The sequence below is a fragment of the Magnolia sinica genome, chromosome 7, assembly GCF_029962835.1.
Source record: "Magnolia sinica isolate HGM2019 chromosome 7, MsV1, whole genome shotgun sequence".
NCBI lineage: Eukaryota > Viridiplantae > Streptophyta > Magnoliopsida > Magnoliales > Magnoliaceae > Magnolia > Magnolia sinica.
In genome coordinates, this window is record NC_080579.1 from 32953963 (window position 1) to 32977676 (window position 23714).

At 39.5% G+C, this 23714-nt stretch overlaps 1 protein-coding gene across 4 annotated transcripts in view; it reads left to right on the plus strand.

Annotated features, from left to right (window-relative positions):
• Window positions 1–23714, plus strand: part of LOC131251279 (phosphomethylethanolamine N-methyltransferase-like) — a 74103-nt gene that overhangs the window by 17413 nt on the left and 32976 nt on the right. For 2 of the 4 annotated variants that reach the window (XM_058251903.1, XM_058251906.1), the window contains exons 1-2: window positions 4369–4425; window positions 19339–19457. In XM_058251903.1, coding sequence (XP_058107886.1) covers window positions 4401–4425; window positions 19339–19457 — 144 coding nt within the window. In that variant the 5' untranslated portion in view covers window positions 4369–4400. Of the gene's footprint in view, window positions 1–4368; window positions 4426–18981; window positions 19265–19338; window positions 19458–23714 lie in introns of those variants that run through there. The other 2 variants (XM_058251905.1, XM_058251904.1) reach the window with 2 other exon arrangements.

The window sequence follows — 23714 nt, forward strand, 5'->3', positions numbered from 1 at the left end:
GAATCTGATGTCACGACTAGTCATAACCTTGCGTGTGACCTTGTCAAATAACCTGTAACCTTTTATACCAATGTCATAGCCAACAAAGATGTACTTTTTAGCTCTATGGTCTAGCTTATCTCTCTCAACTGACGGTACATGAGAATAAGCCTCACAACCAAATATGCATAAGCCTCATAACCAAATATGCGTAGATCTGAGTAGTCAATTTTCTGACCACTCCATACTTCCTCTGAGATTTTACATTCAATTGCCGTTGAACGAGACCGGTTCACTAAATAACAAGCCGTGTTAACGGCCTCTGTCCGTATGTCCTTGCCCAACGCAGCATTACTTAATATACATCTGGCCCTCTCCAGGAGAGTCCGATTCATTCACTCAGTCACACCGTTTTGCTCAGGCGTGTGGCGCACTGTGTTGTGCCTAATGATCCCTTTATCCTTCCAATAATCATTAAACTCAGTGGAAGTAAATTCTCCACCATTGTCAGTCCTTAAAACCTTTATTTTTCGCCCTGACTATTTTTCCACCATTGCCTTCCATTGTTTGAATATGGTGAAAACTTCAAATTTACGTTTCATGAAGTAAACTTAAACTTTCCTGGAGTAGTCATCAATGAAGGAAACAAACCATGACAACCCCCCAATGGAAACTTCTGACGATGGCCCCTATACGTTAGAGTGTACATAATCAAGCACTCCCTTACATACATGTTTTCCAGATTTAAACGACAATTTAGATTGGTTATCATATATACAATGCTTGCATATATCTAAATCAAAATTTTTAAAGGCTGGAATTAAACATCGATCAAAAAGTACCTTCATGCCCCGCTCACTTATACGGCCCAGACGAGCATGCCACATACGTAGAGACATAAAGTCTGTAATAGCTATTGCCGCTCCACCTACTGAAGTGCTCCCAATCAACCTGTAAAGGTTTCTGTACCTTTGCGCTCTCATAACCACAAGTGCTCCTTTTAAAACTTTAAAGATACCATCAATACTGGTGAACTTGCACCCTATAACCTGGAGTGCACCAAGAGAAATCAAACTTTTCTTCATATCAGGAACGTGACTGATATCAATCAAAATACGCTTCATCTCATAAAACATCTTAATGCTCACTGTACCAATAGCCACACATTACACGCATTGTCATTGCCCATAAAAACATGTCTACCATCGCATTCATTGTAACCAGCGAACCAACTCCGATGAGGAGTCATGTAATATGATGCCCCTGTGTTAAGTATTCACTCATCTTTATGATTGTCGTGGAGGTGACTAATCATGAAAACAGACAGAACATCACCACCACTTGTTTCTTCATCAGATGTGACAACATTGGCCTCCTTGAAAGAAACCGTTGAATTTTTTTTCTTCGCTTTAAGATTTCTACAATCCTTCTTCATGTGTCCAGACATCTCACAGTTCTAATACTTTAATTTTCTTTTACCCTTGTCCTTGGATTTATATCTGGGTCTTGAAGATCTTGTACCTCGCTCAGAATCTCTGCCCCTCGTAATTAGTACATCGAAAGATGCCCCCATGTCACCATTTAGATTTCTCATAGCCTTCCCTTGAAGGGCTGAGATAACGGTGTCAACACTCAAGGTTTTATTTACGGTGCATATTGCGTCCCTTAATGACTCATACGATGCAGGAAGAGAATTCAACAATATACATGTCTGTTCCTCATCTTTAACCACTTCCTCCATATCCAGCAATTTACACATCAATTTATTAAAGTTGCTAATGTGGGCTTCTAAATCTCCACCCTCTGCCATCTTAAAGGTATAATACTGTAGCTTCAAGTGTAGGCGATTTTTAGAGGACTAGGCATAGATATTCTCAAATTTCGCCCACAAACTAGACGCAGTTTTCTCCCTCAAAACATTATAGAGAACCTCATAAACATAAACGGATATAGGCTAAAACATTACTATCAAGGTTTTCTCATTCTTCATCTTTCATGGTAGATTTTCGCTCCTCAAGAGCCTTAATCTCGCATTGCTTTGTTAATAGGCTAATCATCTTAACCTTCCATAACTCAAAATTATTTTTGTTTGAGTACTTCTCAATATCAAACTTGTCGTTTCCAATTATTACTAATCCTGCAAATTTAGATATGTGCCCCAATGATAGCTTTGATACAACTTATTGGGAATTTGGGCTGCGGAATCACACAGATTTGGATCTATTATAGCAATCTAAGAGCACCAAGCAATCACAAGAGAACACAGATTTAACGTGAAAAACCCTATTGGGAAAAAACCACGGCACAAAACAACAGAAATCCACTATAAAAATAGAAATTACAAAGAGAAAGTACTTACCCGGTTCGAACAATCTCGAATCTCACCCTTGCTACACCCTTTGATAACCCTAGAACCCTTTTAAAAACCCTTGGAATACCTTTAGGAAGCCTTAGAATTGTTTAGAAAGGCCCTAGGGACTCCTATTTATAGTTTAGGAAACACTCCTTGCGCACTGACATTGGAAAAGTCCGAAAACCGCCTAAAATTTACGCAGTCCGCACATAGTCTACGTAACCTTCAGCTAATCGAGCCAAGGCTTTGACTGGTCTAGCATATCTCTCGACTTGTCGAGCGTCCCGAAGATCCCAAATACATAGTTGCTGGATTTCGAGTTGAGCGAGCTTCGACCAATCAAAGGAACCTTCGACTAGTCAAGCCAGTCCCGAGCAACAGGAAGATTTAAGACATCATTTTTTAACAACACTATGTTATCCCGGGGATAAATGTTTGCACCCGGCCCACTCTTTTCCTCACACGGCCCCACCAAAACGCGAAACTGGCTGTAACTTCTATCACACCGGTAAATTCATTCCACATTCTCAAGATCTATATAAGCCAACCTTTTCCTCACATACTCTTCACTCTCTCTCTCCCTCTCTCATAAGAAAAAAGTTTCACGAAAAGAGGCCTCTCATCTACGTGCGCGAAGTTATCAATCCATGAACCATTACTTCTAAGTATGTTAATCCTCTCCAAATACTTTTCTTTCTTTCTTTTTCCTTTTACAATGAATGGTATGATTTTGCAACCTTAAATATGAACAGCATCTTGAGATCATCGTGTGTATTGGTACGGATCATGGATGATCTTAAAAGGCCAATGGGGCTAGTGTTGAATGTAGACCGTTGGATGTAATTGCACTTGTTAGCTACCATTGGGAAGGCTACGATTATTTGATAAGACGGACAATAGGCAAGGCGCAGCTTATGATATTGCCCACTAGAAAAAATGGCCAGCATGTGGTAAAAACCTAGATCATTCCTAAAACGAATATAAATAACATTTTCCATGTAGTCTCCTGGCCTGGCTGTGGATGATGGTGATCATTTGGCACATGATGTAATATGACAACATCCTTCACTTGGGTCTATGGATTAATCTTTTGGTACTCTCTACTCTCACGATATGGCAACTTGGTATGCGTGTAGGATCTAGGCTGGTCATTGCATCGGACATAATATCCAAAGTGCAAGTGGACCACACCACAGAAAAAATGGTGATTCAATGCTCATAAAAAACTTCTTTGAGGACCATCAAAGTTTTGGATCAAGTTAGTATTTGTATTTTTTCCCTTCATCCAATCATGTATGATCTAATCGATAGGATGGATGACAAATAAGCATTATGATGAGCCTTGATAACTTTTAAAGGGTGGTTATTCAATCACTACTGTTTCCTCTCATGTGGCCCACATGAAATTTGAATCTGTTTCATTTTTTGGCTCATGCCCTACAACGAGCGATAAAAAAAACAAAAAACAACAAATGGACTGCATGGATATAAAGCACAGACATTATGGTGGGCCTCAATAGTCATGGATTCATGACCTATTTCCCAGATCAAACTGAATCTGCGTAGACTAGCAGATTCAAATTATAGTGATATATCATTTGTACTGCATAGTTTTATTTATTTATTTTTCTCATTTTTAAGAATTGTATGAATTTGCAACCTTAAATATGAAGTGTCCCTAAATTATCAGTGTGTATTAGTATGGCTTATGAAAAGATTAATCTAGATCATTGGATCTTAAAGGGCAATGGGGCTAGTGTTGAATGTAGACCATTGGATGTAATTGTTCAGTTGTTCGCCACCATGGAGATGGCCACTACCCACTGGAAAAACAAATGGACAGCATATGGTATCCATCTAAATCATTCCTATATTGGACTGAATAATAATTTCCATGTAGTCTCCTGGCCTGACTGTCGTTGATGGTGATTACTTGGCACTTGGCATGATATAACAACTTCCTTGATTTAGGTCTGGATTCTTTTGGTACCCCTACTCACACACTATGGCAACATGTCACAGGCGTGGGAAACACGCTCATCATCATTTTGGACTCTATCAAAAGCTCATGCCGACAGTTTACATAAACAATGGTGATTGAACGCCTACTACTGATTAAAAATTTCTTAAAAGTTTTAAATCAAACCGATATTTGTGTTTCTCTTTAACCATTAGACAAACAATATAGTTAGCCCAAACGATTTTTAAATGGTGACTGCTTCTTGTCATGTGTTTTCACTCTTTAGCTCATGCTCTAAGATGAGTTGTGGAGCCACGCTGACAACGTGAATGTAAACCACTTATATCACAGTGATCCTCACACCAACCTCGTTCCTTGATTCACCAAATCTACATAGGTAGCGGATTAGGTGAGGCCCTGCCTCACCCGGGATGGTGCAGCCCTTACCATGGGGCTACCTTGATGTATGTTTTTTATATCCACACCTTCAGGCTGTTTTTTCCATATTATTTTAGAGCATTATCTAAAAACGGGAGGAGATCCAATTATTTTTTGACCCGGTCACTGGCAATCCGCTCGCTGCTCCCATAAGCCAGTCACACACATGCAATATGAATTTGGCATGAATGACAATATATATTCTGTCTACCCCCAATAAATTGGACGCTGTGAACTTTGGCAGGAAGTTTCCACTGTGCTGGGATGCTAGGTGGGCATCATTGCAATGTTTGCGCGAAATCCGCTGAGGTCCACCTTGATGTTTAGATGCCATCCAAACCATTTGTATGATCATTTTTTACTTTTTACTTCAATGAAGTGAAAACACCAAAAACTTGGCCGCCTATGAAGATTTTGTCACTGTGTGAATGTTTCAACAGTGGTCACTAAAGGCTATGAAGATTTTGTCACTGTGTGAATGTTTCAACAGTGGTCACTAAATCCTGATGGTTTCTGTAATATGACGGGCTGCCTTGAGTTTTCAATCACCTTATTTTTTGTATCTTAATCAAATAATGTGAAAAATGGATGGACCGAGCGAATTTCTCACAAACACACTGCCCACCCAGCATCTCAGTAACTTCCTACCTAACAGAAAATCAGCATCAGCTCCTCAAGCTCCAAGTTGTACCAACGGTTCGAAGGAGATCAAACTTACATAGCCCCACAGTAATGTATTTATTATATCCACACTGCTCATCCATTCTTCAAGATCGTTTTAGAGTATTATCCAAAAAACGAATCACATCCAAAGATGAAATGGACCACACCACAAATAGTAGCAGGGATAATGATTTTAACCGTTGAAAAATTCATAGGGCCCACCATAACATTTATTTTCCATATAATCCACTCATAAGGTTACAAAGACTTGATGAAGAGGAAACACAAATTTCACATTGATCCAAAACTCTTATGACCCCTAAAAGGGTTTCAATGATAAACGTTCAATCCCCCACTACCTTTTGCAATGTGGTCCGCTTGATATTTAGATTTGCCTTTTTTTTGTCTCAAGCCTTAAGACAAGCTCACCAAATGGATGGACAGTTTAGATATAAGTCATGCCTCATGATTTGACCCACAGAACTTGTTGACGTATAACTGGTGTATTCACATCCGCAAGTTCTATGGGTCTCATCATGAGGTATGTATTATATTCAAACCATCCATCCATTTAGCAAGCTCGTCTTAAGGCTTGAGCCAAGTCTAAAGATCAATTGGACCACACTGCAAAAAAACAATGGGGGATTGAATGTCTACCATTAAAATCCTTTTAGAGGCCATGGAAGTTTCATATCAATATAAATTTTGTTTTTCTTCTTTGTCCATGTATTTTTAACCTTATTAACAAATTAGATGAAAAATAAATGTTATAGTGGGCTCTATAAATTTTTTAATGGTGAACATCATTATCCTTATTGTTATTTTTGGTGTGGTCCATTTGAACTGTTGATATGGTTCTTTTTTTTTTCTAATGCTCTAAAATGATCTCAAAAAATAGATGAATGATATAGATATAATAAATACATCATTGTGGGGCCATGTAACTTTGATCTCATTTGAACCGTTCAAACATCCTAGAGCTCGACGCGCGTCGGCGCTCGTCTTCCCGCGACACGTATCTGCACTAGCTATATACCTGGTGTGTGGTACACCAGCTAACCCGCTTCCATATTAATCACAAGTACATATCTATTTCTGCAACCTCACGTGAAGAAAAGTCCGTTCAATAATCACGGCTCTACGATAAATCCAAAAACTGCGAGTGCCTTTTTCTTTTCCAGCACGTGGAATCCTGACAGTGGCAGCGGATGAATGAATCGCTCTCACGTCACCTACCTCCCTTTGTGTTATTTGCTGGTCACTCGCTCTGCCGCGGATCCGATTACGTTCGGTCCGGGACTCACGCGAGATGGTGCGGCCCTCACCCTGGGCCTACATTGATACATTGATGTATGCATCATGTATCCACACCGTTCATCTTTCTTCTTTTTTTTCCAAATCATCTCAATAACATGATCCAAAAAATGAAGTGGATTTAACTTTCAGGTGTACGATATAATACAAAACAGTGGTGATTGACTCATGATGAGTCACAGAAGTTTTGGATAAAGAAGATATTTGATTTTTCTCATGTTTGTAATACCTTATCAATCGGGTGACAGATAAACATGACGGAAACACACGGAAGCAAATTGCATGGTGATTTATAATATTTTATTCACTTCATTCATAATTTTATGGCTTGAGACTAAAACTGAAGTATATCAAAATCTCAAGTGGACCGCACCATGGGAAACAGTGGGAATTGAAATTCCACTTGAAAATTTTTTGGCGGGCACGGTAGTTTTGGATCAAACTGTTATTTGTTTTTTCCCTTCATTCATGTCTACTAATCTTATTAACAGGTTGGATGCTATGTAATCTTATTTATAAGTTGGATGACAATTAAAAATCACCGTGGCCCTCAAAAGGTTACAACGGTGGAAGTCTGTTCCTGTAGTGTGGTTCACTTGAGAGTTGGATATCTTTAAAATTTTGGCTCAACTATTAGAATGATCTGAAAAAAATGGATGGGCAGAGTAGATAAACTATATACAATCACGACTGGACCAACTGAGTTTACCCAGTGCGACAAAAGCGTACTGTGTAACTCAGCACGCAATCGGATTTCGAAACACACTAGGCTCTACGAACTTTTTAGTTGTAAGGCGTTTATCACACTGTTTCCCATACTACAGTGCACCTGATTTGGATGCTCTTCATTTTTGGGATCATGCCATGGAATGATTTGAAAGATAGGATGGGCGGGATCATGCCATGGAATGATTTGAAAGATGGGATGGGCCGCATGGATATAGAATAGATACTGCACCAGCGATGCAGTATAAATACTGCATCAGCATTGAGTTTTTGGTCCAAATGACCCTGTGCTGTAACGTGGCCAGAGCCCCCAAATTTAAGATTGTTATCTTAAAATCACTTTTTTATTTTTTAGAGGATGAAAATGTTCATTTGCCATGGGCCTCACCAAATATTGAAATTCGGTCCATTTCTTGGCCCATATTATTTATTCATTTTAATTGGATAGTCGTGGACTCACAATGGAATATTTTCTGTTTTCTTTTAAGTTTATTGTGACCCACAACTAAACTACTGTTGTGCGTTAATTATGAATTATTTTTCTCTTGTGTGGTCCATCTGTGATGAGTTTCGCTCTCAAACGTAAACCGATGACATGGAATTGAAACTCCTTACATGTGGACAAGTTGGATTTGCTTCACGAAAACCCAGTAAGTCCCACAAAAAATGCGATGGGTTTAAAACGTGAAGCATTTCCGCACAAGGGTCATTTTGTCGTTTTCTTCTTCCTTCCTTTTTTTTTTTCACATGAGGGGAGGATGGTGTTTTTTTATTCTATTCCTTCTTCCTTTTTTCATCATTGGTTTCCTTTATAGTTGTTTTTTAGTTTTTTAATTTTGTATAAATGGTTGAAGTTTGTGTAAGGGAAGAAGGTTTGGAAGAATACTGTTATTGATAAAATTTTATAATAAAATGATGTTGTAATGAATCAATTTTGTAATGAAAAATTGTTATAATGAATATAATGAACATTGGAATGGGTGAATTTTTGTAATGAAGGAATGTTGAGATGAAAGTGTGTTGTAATGGATGAACGTTGTATTGTAGATCATTGATAATTACTGTGGATCGCCCATATTTACTATGGATCATCGATATTTTCACTTTGGATCACCGACATTCAGTGTAGATTGTCGATATTCATTGTGGACTGCTGATATTAACAATAGACCATTAATATTAAGAGTGGACTGCTAATATTTCCATTGTAAGTCACAAATATTCACTATGGGCCATTGATCTGACAAAAATGGTCATACGTTACATGTCCTATTTAGGTGATCTTTTACTCGTTGGAAATGTAATTTGATAAAATTTTAAATAACTTTGAAATTATCTCATTTTAATATCATTTGACTACCATAGACACCCCACTTAAAACGAGGACAAGTCACTCTTTAAGCTTCAACTTGACTTCAATAAATTGTCTCCTACTGATTTAAAAATCATTAAAAATCCAAACGGATTAAACTTAGAGCATACTCGGCATGTGCCGGAGACAACCAACAGACCCAATCGACTAATACCAAATCCAATAGCGAATCGGTCACGACCGAGTATCCGAACTCTAAAACCTCGGAAACTCTCTGTATATCGCAATCGATGTGTGAAAAAGAATAAAACGAATTCTCTCTACCCATAGATCACTCTCTGTACCACTTAGTCTTCCCGAATAGCGTTGTATTAAGGCATGAGAGGTCATATCTTCAAAATCAAGGAAAGTACAATCGTCCTTGTATATAAAGTGGTCATGGTATTATTAAGGGTAAATTCTGACCAATCAAGATGATTTATGATTCATTGGAAAGGTGGTTAAGTGATCTTCCTAACAAACTTAAGTTTCCTCTAATCCGGATTATGATGAGGAAGATCCGGCCCATTTATCAAAACCACGCATTACCGAGTGACTAAAGCTAGAAAAACTCTGGCCGCACTTTAAACTAGTCAAATGAGATCTGATTAAAGTAATTTTAATTGCATTAAAAAGCTTATCAGGTGACATTTTCAATGATTTTAAGATCATCGAAAACAGACCATATTTCATTTTACAAATAACTAATTTCATATACCGGACGGATTACTTTCAACACGTCAAATGGGATCCAATCGAAATGATTATAATCTTGTTAGAAAACTTATTTGACTATCTTTCCAACAAAATTAAAATTACCGAAAACAGACAAATAACGAAGAAAATACAAGTATTTAACTATTTGGCTGAACGTTTCTATTCTACTCAGGTGTATTGTATTATATAATATAATATGTATATATTATGTTTTATATATATATATATATATATATATATATATATATATATATATATATATATATATATAATATATATATATATATATATACAATCCTATGGAAAAAACACACAACGTTGATCGAGGTATTACGGTCATTGATCGCAGCTTTCGGTTGCCAGCGCCTATATAAGGGATCCAAGGGTCTGAGGAACATAGATAAATACACAGAGAGACATATACATAGATGTAGAGACAAAAAAGAACATAATGAGAAAGAAACAAATAGTAAGAAAGAAAAAAGAGAGTAGAAAGAGAGATAAAAAATACAGGAGTTCATTTAAAGATGCTGCTCATGGTGTCTTAAAGATTTCCAACATGCTAACATGCTGCTTGACATATGAGACAAAAACAGCCATAAAAAAAGTTATTAAAGTTAAGAGTTTATCCAACTTAATTTACTTCGCATTTTACTCCACAGATTCCGATTGCATTAACTATATCTATGTTTCTTTTTATATTATTCTGCATTATTTTTTCTCTTTAATTTTTCACTTTATTTGCCTATCCATGATCTTAAATCCCGTGAAGTATGGCTAGTTGGCATTTTATTTTATTTATTATATTTTTACTTTATTTGCCTACCTGGGGCTGCTTGGCTTTGTAATGTAAGGCTAGGTAGCTTTTCTATTTTCGTCTGCCCAGCCCTTATGGGTTATGCAAAGCACGACCAAATATAAAATACCAAAACTCTGTTGAGTTTCTAAAACTTGCAAATCTTGTGAAGTACATACTACACATTGTACGAGGGAAAAATTGTGCTTAATCCATTTCTTTTCCGTAACCGAGGCCCTTACTCAGAATTTACGGTCGCAAACCAATCGCAAGAGTCACTTGAGTTGGGGAATTGTGAGATCGTGAGATTTCCCAACTCCTAAACGATTCTACGGTTTCTAGCCGGCTGTAAATTTGAAGCTTCATTTGGCTAGCGGTGACTCCGAATCAAATGTATTTTTATACCTGAGTCAACAACATACTTTGCCTACAATAACAAATCAACACCAATGTTAATAAAGTGAGGGCACCACCGCATGCACATGTGTGGAGGGGAGACGTCCACAACTATTTAAAAGTGGGTCCAAAGTTCATCAAGATCACTATGGATTGCTAATATTTACTATGGGCCATCGATCTAATAAAAACGACCATAACTTCTCTGTTACATGCCCGATTTGGGTGATCTTATACTCGTTGTAAAGATAATTTGATGAAATTTCAAATGACTTTGGAATCATATTATCTATACATTATTTTATTGCTCAAGAGTGGGCCCAAAATCCATCAAATCATTGTGGGGCCATTGATGTGACAAAAATGACCATAATTCCCTCATTATATGTCTAATTTGGGTGATCTTGTATTCGTTAAAGATATAATTTGATTAAATTTCAAATGACTTTAAAATCATCTTATTTGAATACCATTTTATTGCCTGGGCTCAAAGTTTATGAAGATCACTATGGATTGATATATATTCACTATGGCCTATTAATTTAATAAAAACATCCATAACTCCCTCGTTATATGTCCAATTAGGGTGGTCTTGTACTGTCATGCCCCAAATTCAGAAACCGGGCTCACAAAATTTCCGATCGCCGAATCCGGCGCCGACAACCTTCGTAGAACCTCATTCTCGGCTCCCAGCGCCCATTCGCCAGGTTCCGATCTTAGGATGCTACGAGGAAGATTTTTCAACATCAGTTTAATTCGTAATAAGCATAACCAAAGGCATAACCCACAAACAACAACCAAAAGCTCCATCACATTTTCACTATGATCAAAAACTTTACAAGTACAATGAGCATAAAGGGAAATACAATGATAATGAACAAAAAGCTCCAAGATGATCTGCAAAGCGCTCCTGCCTCAGCGCTGCTGCGCTCCAACGTCACCTGCACGCAACAGTCATGTATAAACTTATGGAAAGCTTAGAGGGCGGTGAAAATGTGTGCGTAAGGTAGTAGTTATGCAGTATCAGAGTAATGCGAAATATGCTGATGAATCCATGAATGCCATGAGCCATACCAAGGCTATGCGATGCGAGGCATGGATGATGTCGGCCATACCAAGGCCATACGGTGTAAAATACAACTCAAGCATACGAATCCTCATCTAAGTCCACATATCAATATAGTTCAACTCTGGAATATTACCGGGGTCTAGTATACTCCAAACCAGATTGTCGCCCCATTGCGCGCAATAAGGTGAATGGAAAAGACCTCACTATCCCCTTACCAATATCGGGCTCTGCTTGTCGATAGCGGACCCATTCCTCGAGCTGGTCAAACTCAACCTAGCTTTACCCCCTCCTCTCGGGCGGGTAAGGCCGCACCCTCTTCCAACTGACCACGACACAATGGAAAGCGTGACCGTATGGTAATCGATACTCGGCGCTCATGCACCCACTTGGTATAGACGTTGGAGCAACCTCTTGGTACCATAAGGGTTTAGGGACTTTCACCCAAGGATATTTATAGCACCCCATGTAGAACAAGATTTTCAGTATCCAATCCTGCCAACCAAGATACGTCTATGGAGGCTACGACCCTATGTCGCTAGGGTGTACAGTAACCATATCACACAATGCGGATGCATGAATCACACTATCCAGTCATACAACAATCCTGCGCGTATCATGCGCTCATGTAGGGCAACATCGCCTATCCGGGAGCCCCTAAACAATCTGCCCGAAGGCATATACTATGATCAATCACTTCTCATCAAGCATACATATGATGCGTATGATCATGAATCATGAAACTATACTAAACATGTTATATGGTGATGGACACTGTTCATTACGAAGATAGGCCTAGATGGCCTACAAGTATGGGCCTAACAATGGGCCCTAGGGAGAATTATAATGCGGATATTTAACCAACATTATTCTTACAATGTGGATGTCAAACTAACATTGCTCCCAAGGTACGACCGCCATAAACATCATTACTCAAACCATGGTACGGTCACACATTGTAATGGACTTGGGTACATCCAATTGGGCCTCGGTCCATGGGCCTTATATACAACAAATGGGCCACATAACATGGGCCTTATGTATATCAGGTGGGCCTTAATGGATGAGCCATAACTACATCAAGATGGGTCTAATCATATGGGCCTCATATATATATATTAAGGTGGGCTGAATTAAATGGGGCGATCAAATGGGCCGAGTCAAATGGGCTGATTAAATGGGCCGCACCGATGGGCCTCAGGTATATCAATCGGGCCCACTCTTATATACTTTGTGATCTGATCTATTCATAATTTAACATAGAGATAGAAGAAATAAAAATAAATATCAACTTAATCATGAACTACTGTGATTCTTAGGCATTGGAATGGTGGATGTCACTATCTACTATTTAAATGGTGGGATCCACCAGAACTTTAGATCTAACTCACCCATTATCTATGTTATAAAATAATTTCACAATTGGTGGGCATGGATACAAAACATGCATCATGTTGGGCCCTGCCGTTCAAATAGTGGATAGTGTCAATATACATCAATGTGGGGCCTGCTGCCAACAACGGAGCAGCTAGATGGTTGCTGCACTAGGAGGGCAAAGGTAGTCTCACATAGGGCCCACCATCATGTATACATTTTATATATATAATATAATATAATATATCCACGTCCAGGCCCTAGATGGCCTGGACAGTGCTACGTACTGTATGCAATATATATAATATAATATATACCATATATGATATATATACACTATACCATATAATATGGTATATAAAATATAATATAAAAAAATCGTGATCGTCCAGGCGCTGGACGGCATGGCCAGTATACACATCAGCTGTAGCCCCACATGGGGCCCATCGAAATGTTCATTTTCCATCCAAACTGCTGAGAACGAGGACCCAAAAGGGTTTCAATGGCAGACGCTCAACCTCACATTTTTGGAGTGGGCCCACTTCAGGGAGTGGCCCACCCAATGAACGGGTTGGATGACAGATATACCTCATGGTGGGGCCCACGGCAGGGGCCATGGGTTGCTGCCCGTCCACCCGCAGCAGGCGCTGCCTGCGCCTCTGACACAGCAGTGTCAGCTGCTATGTTATGTTATTTTTATTTTTTGTTTTCTAGTTTTCTTGTGATTTTTCACAGGTGGGGTCCACATTTTAAGAATCCACTTCGTCCAATGGCCCTCCATGGCTCAAGACAAGCAAAACAAGCCCAATATTGAGCATATTTCAGTGTATAGAAATATTGGAGGGTGTTTCAACGATAAATACGCTGTTTACTATGCTATGGCTCGCCTGAAAGTCAGATTGGCCCCATTTTTTGGCTCAACGCCTAAAATAATCTGGAGAATGGAATAGACGGCTTGGATTAGAACTATTCATCGAGGTGAGGCCTACACTCGTGGTCCACTCAAAAGCTTGTTGAATCAGGCTTATATTTGGTTCACTTCACGTCCAGCGTCTCTAGACGCTGGACAACTTGGCCATAACACACGCATTCAAGGTGGGCCTTGCTCAGGTGGGCCACCAATGCACAGATGGTGCGGATACAACACATATAAGTGGGCGCCCACCTATGGATCACTTGGATCAAACACATGCCTTATGGCGGGGTCCATCCGGGTGAGCCACACGGCCACATCATCACATGAAAAGAAATGAAAAAGAAAGGGAGAGAGAGAGAGAGAGAAAGAGAGAGTGGGACATGCGTGATGGAGGGCTCCGCCACTATGAGCCCTCCCTTGCACTAAATCATACATTAAGTGGGTCCCTTAACACGTGGGCCCAACAAATCAAAGATCAACGGTGGAGATCCCTTCTCCACAAAAATGGAAGGTCTAGATGACCTCTAGCCATGCAAAAAAAAGAAATAAACATCATGATGAGATTCATGGAGAATGGCCCCATCATAGAATGCTCATGTGGATCAAGGTGGGCCATCGGCCACACCTAGGGTTCAAAGTGAGGTCCATATTATCGATCGGTATGCCTCACTTGGCCCATCATGAAAACAAGAAAAACTAGCCTATAGAAGCACCCACCGTTCGATCTTCTTACTCCCTTGGCTTCCTTTACTCCTTAGCTTCGATCTCAACGGAGGAGATGGAGTTTGGATGGTTGAGATGGGAGATGAGAGGGTAGGAAAGTGGGCCACACTTGTGGCTCTCTTGGAGGGCTTGGAAGGCTTGGATGTATGGTATTTTGGTTGCTTGGAAATGAGTTTGAAAAAGTGAGAGAGTGAGGGTTGTAAAGAGAGAGAGATGGGTGATGGATGTGTTGATGTGGTGAGTGATGGGTGTAAGAGCCCTTTTTTGACTTTTGAGGTAATTTGTGTAAGAAAAGTATGGCTTGTGTAAGAAACTTTTGACTTTGGAGGTTGCTTGGGGAAGGGTTAGAGGTGATGTGTACTTGACATGATGGGATGGATTGATTGATTGATTGAGGTGACATCTTGTAGAGATTCTCTTGTAATTCGCTCACGCGGCGTTTTCCTCGCACCAAACGCTAGCCCACATCTCCTGACCAGAGTATCGGATCAGCGCGCGAGACACGGCATCGGAACCGCGGCGACGGTGCGGTCGCTAGGGTACAAGTCTCGGGTTGATGGCGTTGAATCAGGGTCGCGTGCAAATACCGGTTAAGGGTCGAAGGTTGCCGAAATTTGACCGGAAAGACCGCGGAAGTCCACGGAACGGTACGGTCTAGGATACGTGGCTTACATATACTTTTTAGAAATATAATTTGATGAAATTTCAAATGAATTTAGAATCATCTCATTTAGACACCATTTGATTTCCTAAAAATAGGCCTAAAGTTCATTATTCACTATGGATCATTGATATTAAATGAAGCCCACTTTTAGGCTCACTTTTAGCTAGTATAATGGTATCTAAATAATATGATTTTAAGTTCATTTAAAATTTCATCAATTTACCTTTCCAACAAGTATAATATTACCTAAATCAGACATGTAATGAGGGAGTTATAATTGTTTTCATCAGATCGATAGTAATAAATATCAATGATCGATAGTGATCTTAATGAACATTGGGATTAATTTTGGATAATTAAATATGTACAAATAAAATGATTCTAAATTCATTTGATATTTTTTTAAATTATCCCTCCAACGAGTATAAAATTATCCAAATTGGACATGTAACGGAGAGTTATGACCATTTTTATTATATTGATAGCTCATAGTGAATATTTGTGATCCACAATGAAAATATTAGTGATCTATAGTGAATATCAACGGTCCACTCTTAACATCAGCAGTCCACAGTGAATGTCAATGATTTACATTGAATATTGGCGATCCGTAGTGAAAATATAAGCGATACACGATGAATATGGGCGATCCAAAATAAATACCAATGATCCACTATACAACATTCATCAATTACAACATACTTCCATCTCAACATTCTTTCATTACAAAAAATCATCAATTACAATAGTTATACATTACGGTCACCCTTTACAACATTCATCGTTTCCATCGTTCATCATATTCATTAATTACAACATTATTTCATTATAAAATTCATGCATTATAACATTTTTCTATTTCAAAATTCATTTATTACAACATCATTTCATTATAAAAACTCATCTATTATAGTATTTTTCTACACCCTATTACTTTTTATAAACTCTCACCATTCATATTAAAAAAAAAACAACTAAAAAGGAAACTAATTAACATCTATAAAAGAAACTAAGGAAGGAAGAAGGAAGAATGAGGGAATGGAGTCAAAAATACTATCCTTCCTTCCCATAAAAAAATTAAGGATGGAAGAAGTAAATGATCAAATGGCCATTGTGCGGTAGGGCTCTATGTTTTGAACCTATCCATATCTTGTGTGAGGCCCGCTGAGTTGTCTTCAAGTAAATCCATCCCGTCCATATGTAGGGGTTTTAATTTCATATCGTCAGCCCAAGTTTAATGGCAAAAACTAATCATAGATGGACCATACAAGAGAAAATAGTTCAGAATTAATGCATGACATTAGTGTAATTGTGGGTCATATAATTTCAAACATAGAACTAGAAAAACCCTTCTTTCGGTTCACAACTGTCCGATTAAAATGAATGGATTAGATCAATTAAGAGGTGGGCCAAATAACAATTTTAAGTGGGGCCCACGTCCTTTTTAATATGACATTTCTCTTTCTAAAATGAGATCCCATCATACAAGGCACAATTATGACTTATGACCATTTTCATCCTTAAAAAAATATAAAAAAGTGAATTTAGAGCTGCAAATTTATAAGTTTGATTCGTATGGGCTTTTGCCGCGACCACGTCACAATATTAGACAATTTGGACAAAAAATCCCTCAACACTTTTGCCCACGAATCTCATGCAACACAATACTCCTATGCCTTTACTGGCAAAAGCTGTGGGCCTCATAAAGATTCATATGACAAATCCACTGTGTCCATTAGTTTTGTAATACCACAATAGTATACGAATCTAAAAATTAGTAGATCCAAAACTTAGGTGGGCCACACCAAATGAAATAATGGAAATAGAAATATACATCATTGAAACCTTCTTGGAGTTGACCATGATGTTTATATGCCATCCAAACCTTTCATAAGGTTATTACCACCCAAATAATTTGTAGGAACAAATATAATCTTGATACAAAATTCTATAGCCCTTGCAAAGTTTCCAACGAGCGTTCAATTCCGTTGTCATGTGTATGGCTCAAATGAGTAGCAGATTCGACGAATTTTTAGATTTCTACCTCATTGTGGTCTTAAAAAACTGATGGATGAAGTGGATTTATCATGGGCATCTCTGTAAGCTCCACCCAACTTCTTTAAGCAAAATCAGCATCATTTGTAGAAAATTTTTGTTTTTCTACACGGTGATTAGTTCCATTACTCACGTTGCCAGCACTTTGGATTAAATGTAGCTGTGGGATGGAAATGAATTTTCGGTTCGTGGCTAGCAGAGGATCGGCATTCCTTTTAGCAGAGCACATGAATATCTCTGAACTGGGGTAACGGCCATCCAGTCCCCCTTTACCCAGCCGGTAAAACACGCCACCAGTGTATCCTCCTAAGCGGATTGCCAGTTTTAGATATCTCTGTGCCTGGGGTTGTGTGGGGCCTATAGAGATGCCCACGACAAATTACTTCGTTCATCTTCTTAGAAAGACCATAGTAGGACGTTATTTAAAAAATCAGGAAGATCCAAAAATCAGGTAGAGTACACCGACAAAACAGTGGGAACAATAATGTCCACGGTTGAAACCTTTTTGGAGTTCACCATGATATTTACTAGTCATCCAAACCATTCATAGAATATTACCACTTAAATAAAATGTAAGAAAAAAGTCATACTGATACAAAACTTTTGTCACTGCCAAGCGTTTAATCCCCATTGTTTCGTGCGGTATAGCTCACATGGATCTACCTGATTTTTAGAATACTTTCCTAACCTGGTCTTTCAAAACAGATGGACTGAGTGGATTTGCCATGGACATCTCTATGAATCCCATGAAACCAATCGGCTCCTGTATATTTCATCAGAGCTGTTAATCAGGTATAACCCACAAGGATGGAGTTAAAAAAAAAAGTTGGGCTGATATAAACATTACGTGGCCTAGAACTTGTGAAATTAGAGGGTTCATGAGTAGTTTTACACTGGCACCATTGGTGTTGCTTATGAGATTTTTATTTTTATTTTTAATGGATCTGATAGTTTATTTGTACTGATAAAATAAAATAAGAGTTTTCACCGGATGTATGGAGTAGATTTACGAATGAAACATGGTGGATCCCACAAAGATTGGGTCTCCTCCAGACCTTAAGTTCCACACCACCTGTTTTGGTCCGTCCATCATGTGATAACCAGTATTTGGACCACAAATACAGAAGGTAATCCCAATTAAAGATGGCCACACACTAACAAGAACAATGTATAAAATTGCTCTAAAAAAATGCTAAGTCCACATGGTGTAGCACGCTGGATTATTGTAGCAGGCTTAATTAACGGGTTTGATGAAATCTATACACCATGGTGGGCCACGTATAGTGCGCAACCCATTCCACTGTCCCATGGAGCGTCGCTATCTTGAGTTGGGGTCTAAACGTTTTTCAGTCACAGGGCCTAATGTGGAGGATAAAACATAATGACAGGGTGTATTTTACTGTCACGCAAGACTGGGGGCCCACGTAGTTAGAAGTTTTAGCTGCCGAAGAGGATTCAATCCCTTCCCCTTCTTTTCCGGTCTCTGGCAACCGACTCTCTGTCACGTGGAGTTTATATTTGGGTCTCGAGACTCTCTTGGCTCCAGATCCAAAGGCAAAAACCCTCCCGTCTACCAAGAGAGAGGAATGCAACAGAAGGGAAGAGCTCATAACCGCAGATCCAGGAGCTTTTCTAGATCCCGCATTGCCATTCAAGGCATTTAGCAGGATAAAAAATCCCCTTCTTTCAGATTTTCAACCCCTCTCTTTTGATAGAACACCCCACTCTCCTCTCATTTTCCACTCACATCAACTCCATCCATGGCTCGTCAGGGTAAGATATCCAACCCACTTTCAGTCTGCTTTCCATTTCCCGATCCCTCCTCATCTGCATTCCTTCTTCTTCAGGGGAAGAAGAACGGACGGTCCAGAAGAACTACTGGCTCGAGCATTCCGTCGACTTGACTGTCGAAGCCATGATGCTCGATTCTCGTGCCGCCGATCTCGACAAAGAAGAGCGGCCCGAGGTATCTTATCCACCTTCCGTCCAATCTGCATTTTTCTCTCTTTCTTTACATTTTCTTGTTTACTTCGGCCCTGTTTGGCAGACGATCGCATTTTAGTTAACAGTAATTACTTATTAGTGGTCTCGATCTCAAATGCATAATGATTTCATGTTAACAGTGATTATGTGGTAGAAATCAAGACCTTTACTATGTAATTACTATTAACTAAAATGAGATCGATTCATTTTTAGGCGTCTATTAAAAAGGGCCTTTTGTTTTTGGTTGTTTCGTATGACAATCTGGACTGTCTGAAATCATGATTCTCATTGTGGAATGGCATAGCCTGAAAATTAGTTTAATTGGATGATCTTTACAATGTATTTTGCCCACTTCTTAATTTAGGTTTTAACTATTCATTTGATGGCCACTAATGGAATGGCTAGGATTGCTTGGTTGGTGTGATGTTCAGACCCTGCCGCATCCACAATTTGGATTGGATGGCCTCAGCTTCCGTACATTTTTGTGCCAAATGCGTAGTGTTGTCATACCCTCACTTTTAAAATGGTACAGACTATCATTGTAGACTAGAGCTGTAACTTGGGTTCAGGTTGACCTCACCTGAGTTTGGATCGGGTTGGGTTGGGTTGTCAGGGTCCTCAGGTTGGGTTTTCTGGTTGGAAAATGCCAATCCAATTTGAATTTGAGTGGGTTTGGGTTGAGCAAATTCAGCCCCGGTTGGGAATAATCACACGTATTTGGGTTGGGTTGAGTGGGGATGAGTATAGAGGACTTAGGGTTGTGTTTTGGATGGGCACCTTGTGTCGGGTCGGTTTGTCGGTTGGGCTTGGGTTAACCCTCAACCTGACCCTACCCGTCTGAGTTGCAACCCCTACTGTAGACCAGTGCATGGTAGCCTTGGTTTTAAGATTCAGATCAAGTCGGATGCGACTTGTCCGCGTTGATTCAGACTGGGTGGTTAATAGACCACTGCATAGTAGCCATGGCTTCTAGGCTTGCTGACCTGGTTGTACCCAATCCAGTTCGACACCAAAAGCCACACCAACGATTCAACCCCAACTTGGGAGAGTCAGGCTAATTCGACTCGACACTATGATTTGTCCCAATTCACCGTGTCTTTTAACCATGATAGTGGCAGTACCCATCTTTACCTGAAACATTATTTTATAGTGCTTTTTTCTTAAGAAAAAGATGTGACTGTTTCTTCAAAAGCATAAAGGACCCCACCTTTTGCAATATCAGCAAAAAATGTCTTTTTATGATGTTTTTGTGGAGCTTGAAGTGTCACATGTGAAAAGGTTAAGAAAGGCTGTCGTAAAGAAGAGCTTCCAAGTTATTTGCTTGGTGACCTAGTTGTGGTTATTGCAACTCTACAATAGCCGCTGAATGTTCAATGAATCTAGGACTGTCAATAGGTGGATCCTGCCATGGATTGATCATGTACAAAAGCCACTCAGATTTTATAAAAGCCACTCAGATTTTATAAGTAGAATCCTATTGATGTGCTTTTACCTTTGAAATCTGGACCATTGACAACTCTGTTTTTTGCCATTTATTTGTATCACAAATCGACAACTTTGATTGCATGTCCAAGGTGATTTTTCTACCATGAGTAATCTGCTACAGGACCTGATGGGTGGTCCATAATCATCAATCACACAACCATTCGCATCATGGACAAATGATGAGCCATAACTGGTTCATGGACAACAATTCAATGTTGGCTTCTTAAAGCTTTGGAGGTTCAATGTCAAAGTGTTAGAATTATGATTGGAGTGTGGCTATGGATCCATTACACCAGCATGAATCAACAAAGAGAAGCTGAGGTTGTGAAATGATTCAATGATTTGTGATTCAACCATTATGAAAGTGAACAACATGATTGCACTTCAAATCCGATGGTAGAGACGGTCATTGTGCGTAGAATACTCTTGATTTGATTGCAGCGATGGGCTGAGTGGTAAGGAAAGAGAGGAGTGTTCAGCAACTCTCTCACTTTGCTTTTCTTCTCTCCTCTTCTCTCATTTTTCTCGCCTTCCTTTCTTGTATGCCCACCCCACCCCTTGCCCCCCAACACACACACATACATACTCACACACACACACACACACACACACACACACGTAGAGGTCTTAAGTCCAACTGGTTGGACCACATGGTACAGTCCAACCAGTGGATAACATCCAACTTATTAAGTGCACGTGGCATTCAATCCGTTGAATAGGTTGGTCCCACCAAGAGGATCATCTAAAGCAAAAATCAGCCCTGTCTAGTCATTAGTTGGGCCAAACCATAAAAAAACATTTCTATCCATTGAAAAATGGCAAAAAAGAAGTGTGTACCACTCGAGGAGTAGATATTGCTGATTTTTCCACTCACAGTGGTCGCACAAACATGAAAGGTTGGAAGTTCTTTGGGTGGACCATAACTTATTGTCCAATTGGTTGGACTTGAGACCGTTGACACACACACACATGCGCATATATATTATATATACACAGGGAGAGACTGACATGATTGCCCTTTTGATAAGGTGGTAGAGGTGGTCACTATGTGGATTGTACCCTTTCTTGTGTGTGTACACGCACAAGTGTGTGTGTGTGTGTGTGTGTGTGTGTGTGTGTGTGTGTGTGTGATGGTCAATATTTGTTGAGCAGGAAGGGAAGAGTGGTTAGCAACTGTCTTTCCCTCTGAGGCAGTCACCATGTGGATTACCCTTGCATGTTTACACACAAACACGTGTGTGATTGTTCCCTCTGCTTTCAACTCTCTCATTCTCACTGCTTTTCTTCTCTTGGTCACTCTTGTTTCTTCTTGCTTCTTTCTGAGAGAGCTCATGCAGGCAATGTGAACCATTTTTCAAAAGCAAAAAGAGAAAAAGACAAAAGAAAAAAAAAGGATTGTTCATGAACCATTGATTAGATGTTTACTAATCTGCTGATAAGGATTGTTCATTTAGTGTATTTTTGGCTTATGACCAATCTGAGGTGGAGCTGAAATTTGGATAGTTTTAATTGAGATGTGTGTATTAATGTATGCTAAGTGTACAGTGGCTATGTGATGCCAGCATATCAAATAGCTCAAACAATAAATGCCTCATTGGATCTGTTCTGAATCGCAATTTGCCTTCTAGAGCTTGAGCTCAACGACCTTCAATTCTCGAGAACAATTTGATGACCTATAAAAATAAAAGTTTGTCCTCATATTCACACACACACACACACACACACACACACACACACGTCTCCTGTACCAGTCCACAGAACTTATCTACGGTCTTAAGGTGCGGCTGGCCAAAGTGGGCTTCATCTTGATGTTTAAGCGAAATCCCCCCCCAATCACCAGGTGACTCACCCTATTTTAACTATAATGCGCAAACATCAGCCCGATCTTTGATTCAGGTGGGCCATTCAGGTGGCTACGATGTAGATTAAAGTCTTGCATTTTTAAAACATCCAGCCGAAAACGTCTGCAATGGTTAAAACACCTAACACAGTTAGGCCGTGACTACGGGTCCACCTTGATGTATGTGCTATGTATCCACTTCGTCCATCCGTTTTGCAAGCACATTTTAGGGCATTTACACAAAAATAAACTAGATCCAGATCTTAGGTGGACCACACCACCGGAAACAGTAGTGATTGAACGCTGGTCATTAAAAATTCCTAGGCCCATCCATAATGTTTATTAGCCATCCACCCAGACCATTAGATTCCAAACTAAAATTTAGGCTTGGAGCCCAAAAGTCAGGCCCATCTGTTATACATGTGGGCCATAATAAGAGAAACAATATGGAGGGTAAGTGTTGCCTTACACTGTTTCCAATCTTGTGGTCCACCTGAACCATGGTTGGGGTTGGGTTTTTAGCCCTGGGCATAAAATTAATGCACTCAACTAATGGTTGGAGTTGATTTTTTAAATGCATGATGGTGGCCCCGCTCGAGTTGTACCATCCCTTGTGTAAAAGTCATTTAGGTAGATGTGATAGATGTTGATTGCCTGGTGAGGCGCTCACCACCCTTTTACCTTTGTGTTGAAGATTCTAAAGGCCCACCTTGATGTGTGTGTTTTATCCACGTTGTCCATATGTTTTTCCAGCTCATTTTAGCGTGTGATCCCAAAATTTAAGCATATCCAAGGCTTAGATGGAGCACACCACAAAAAAACTGAGGATAATGATGTCCACCATTGAATCCTTCTTAGAACCCACAATGATGTTTATTTGTCATCCAACCTGTTAATAAGGTCACAAAGACCTGT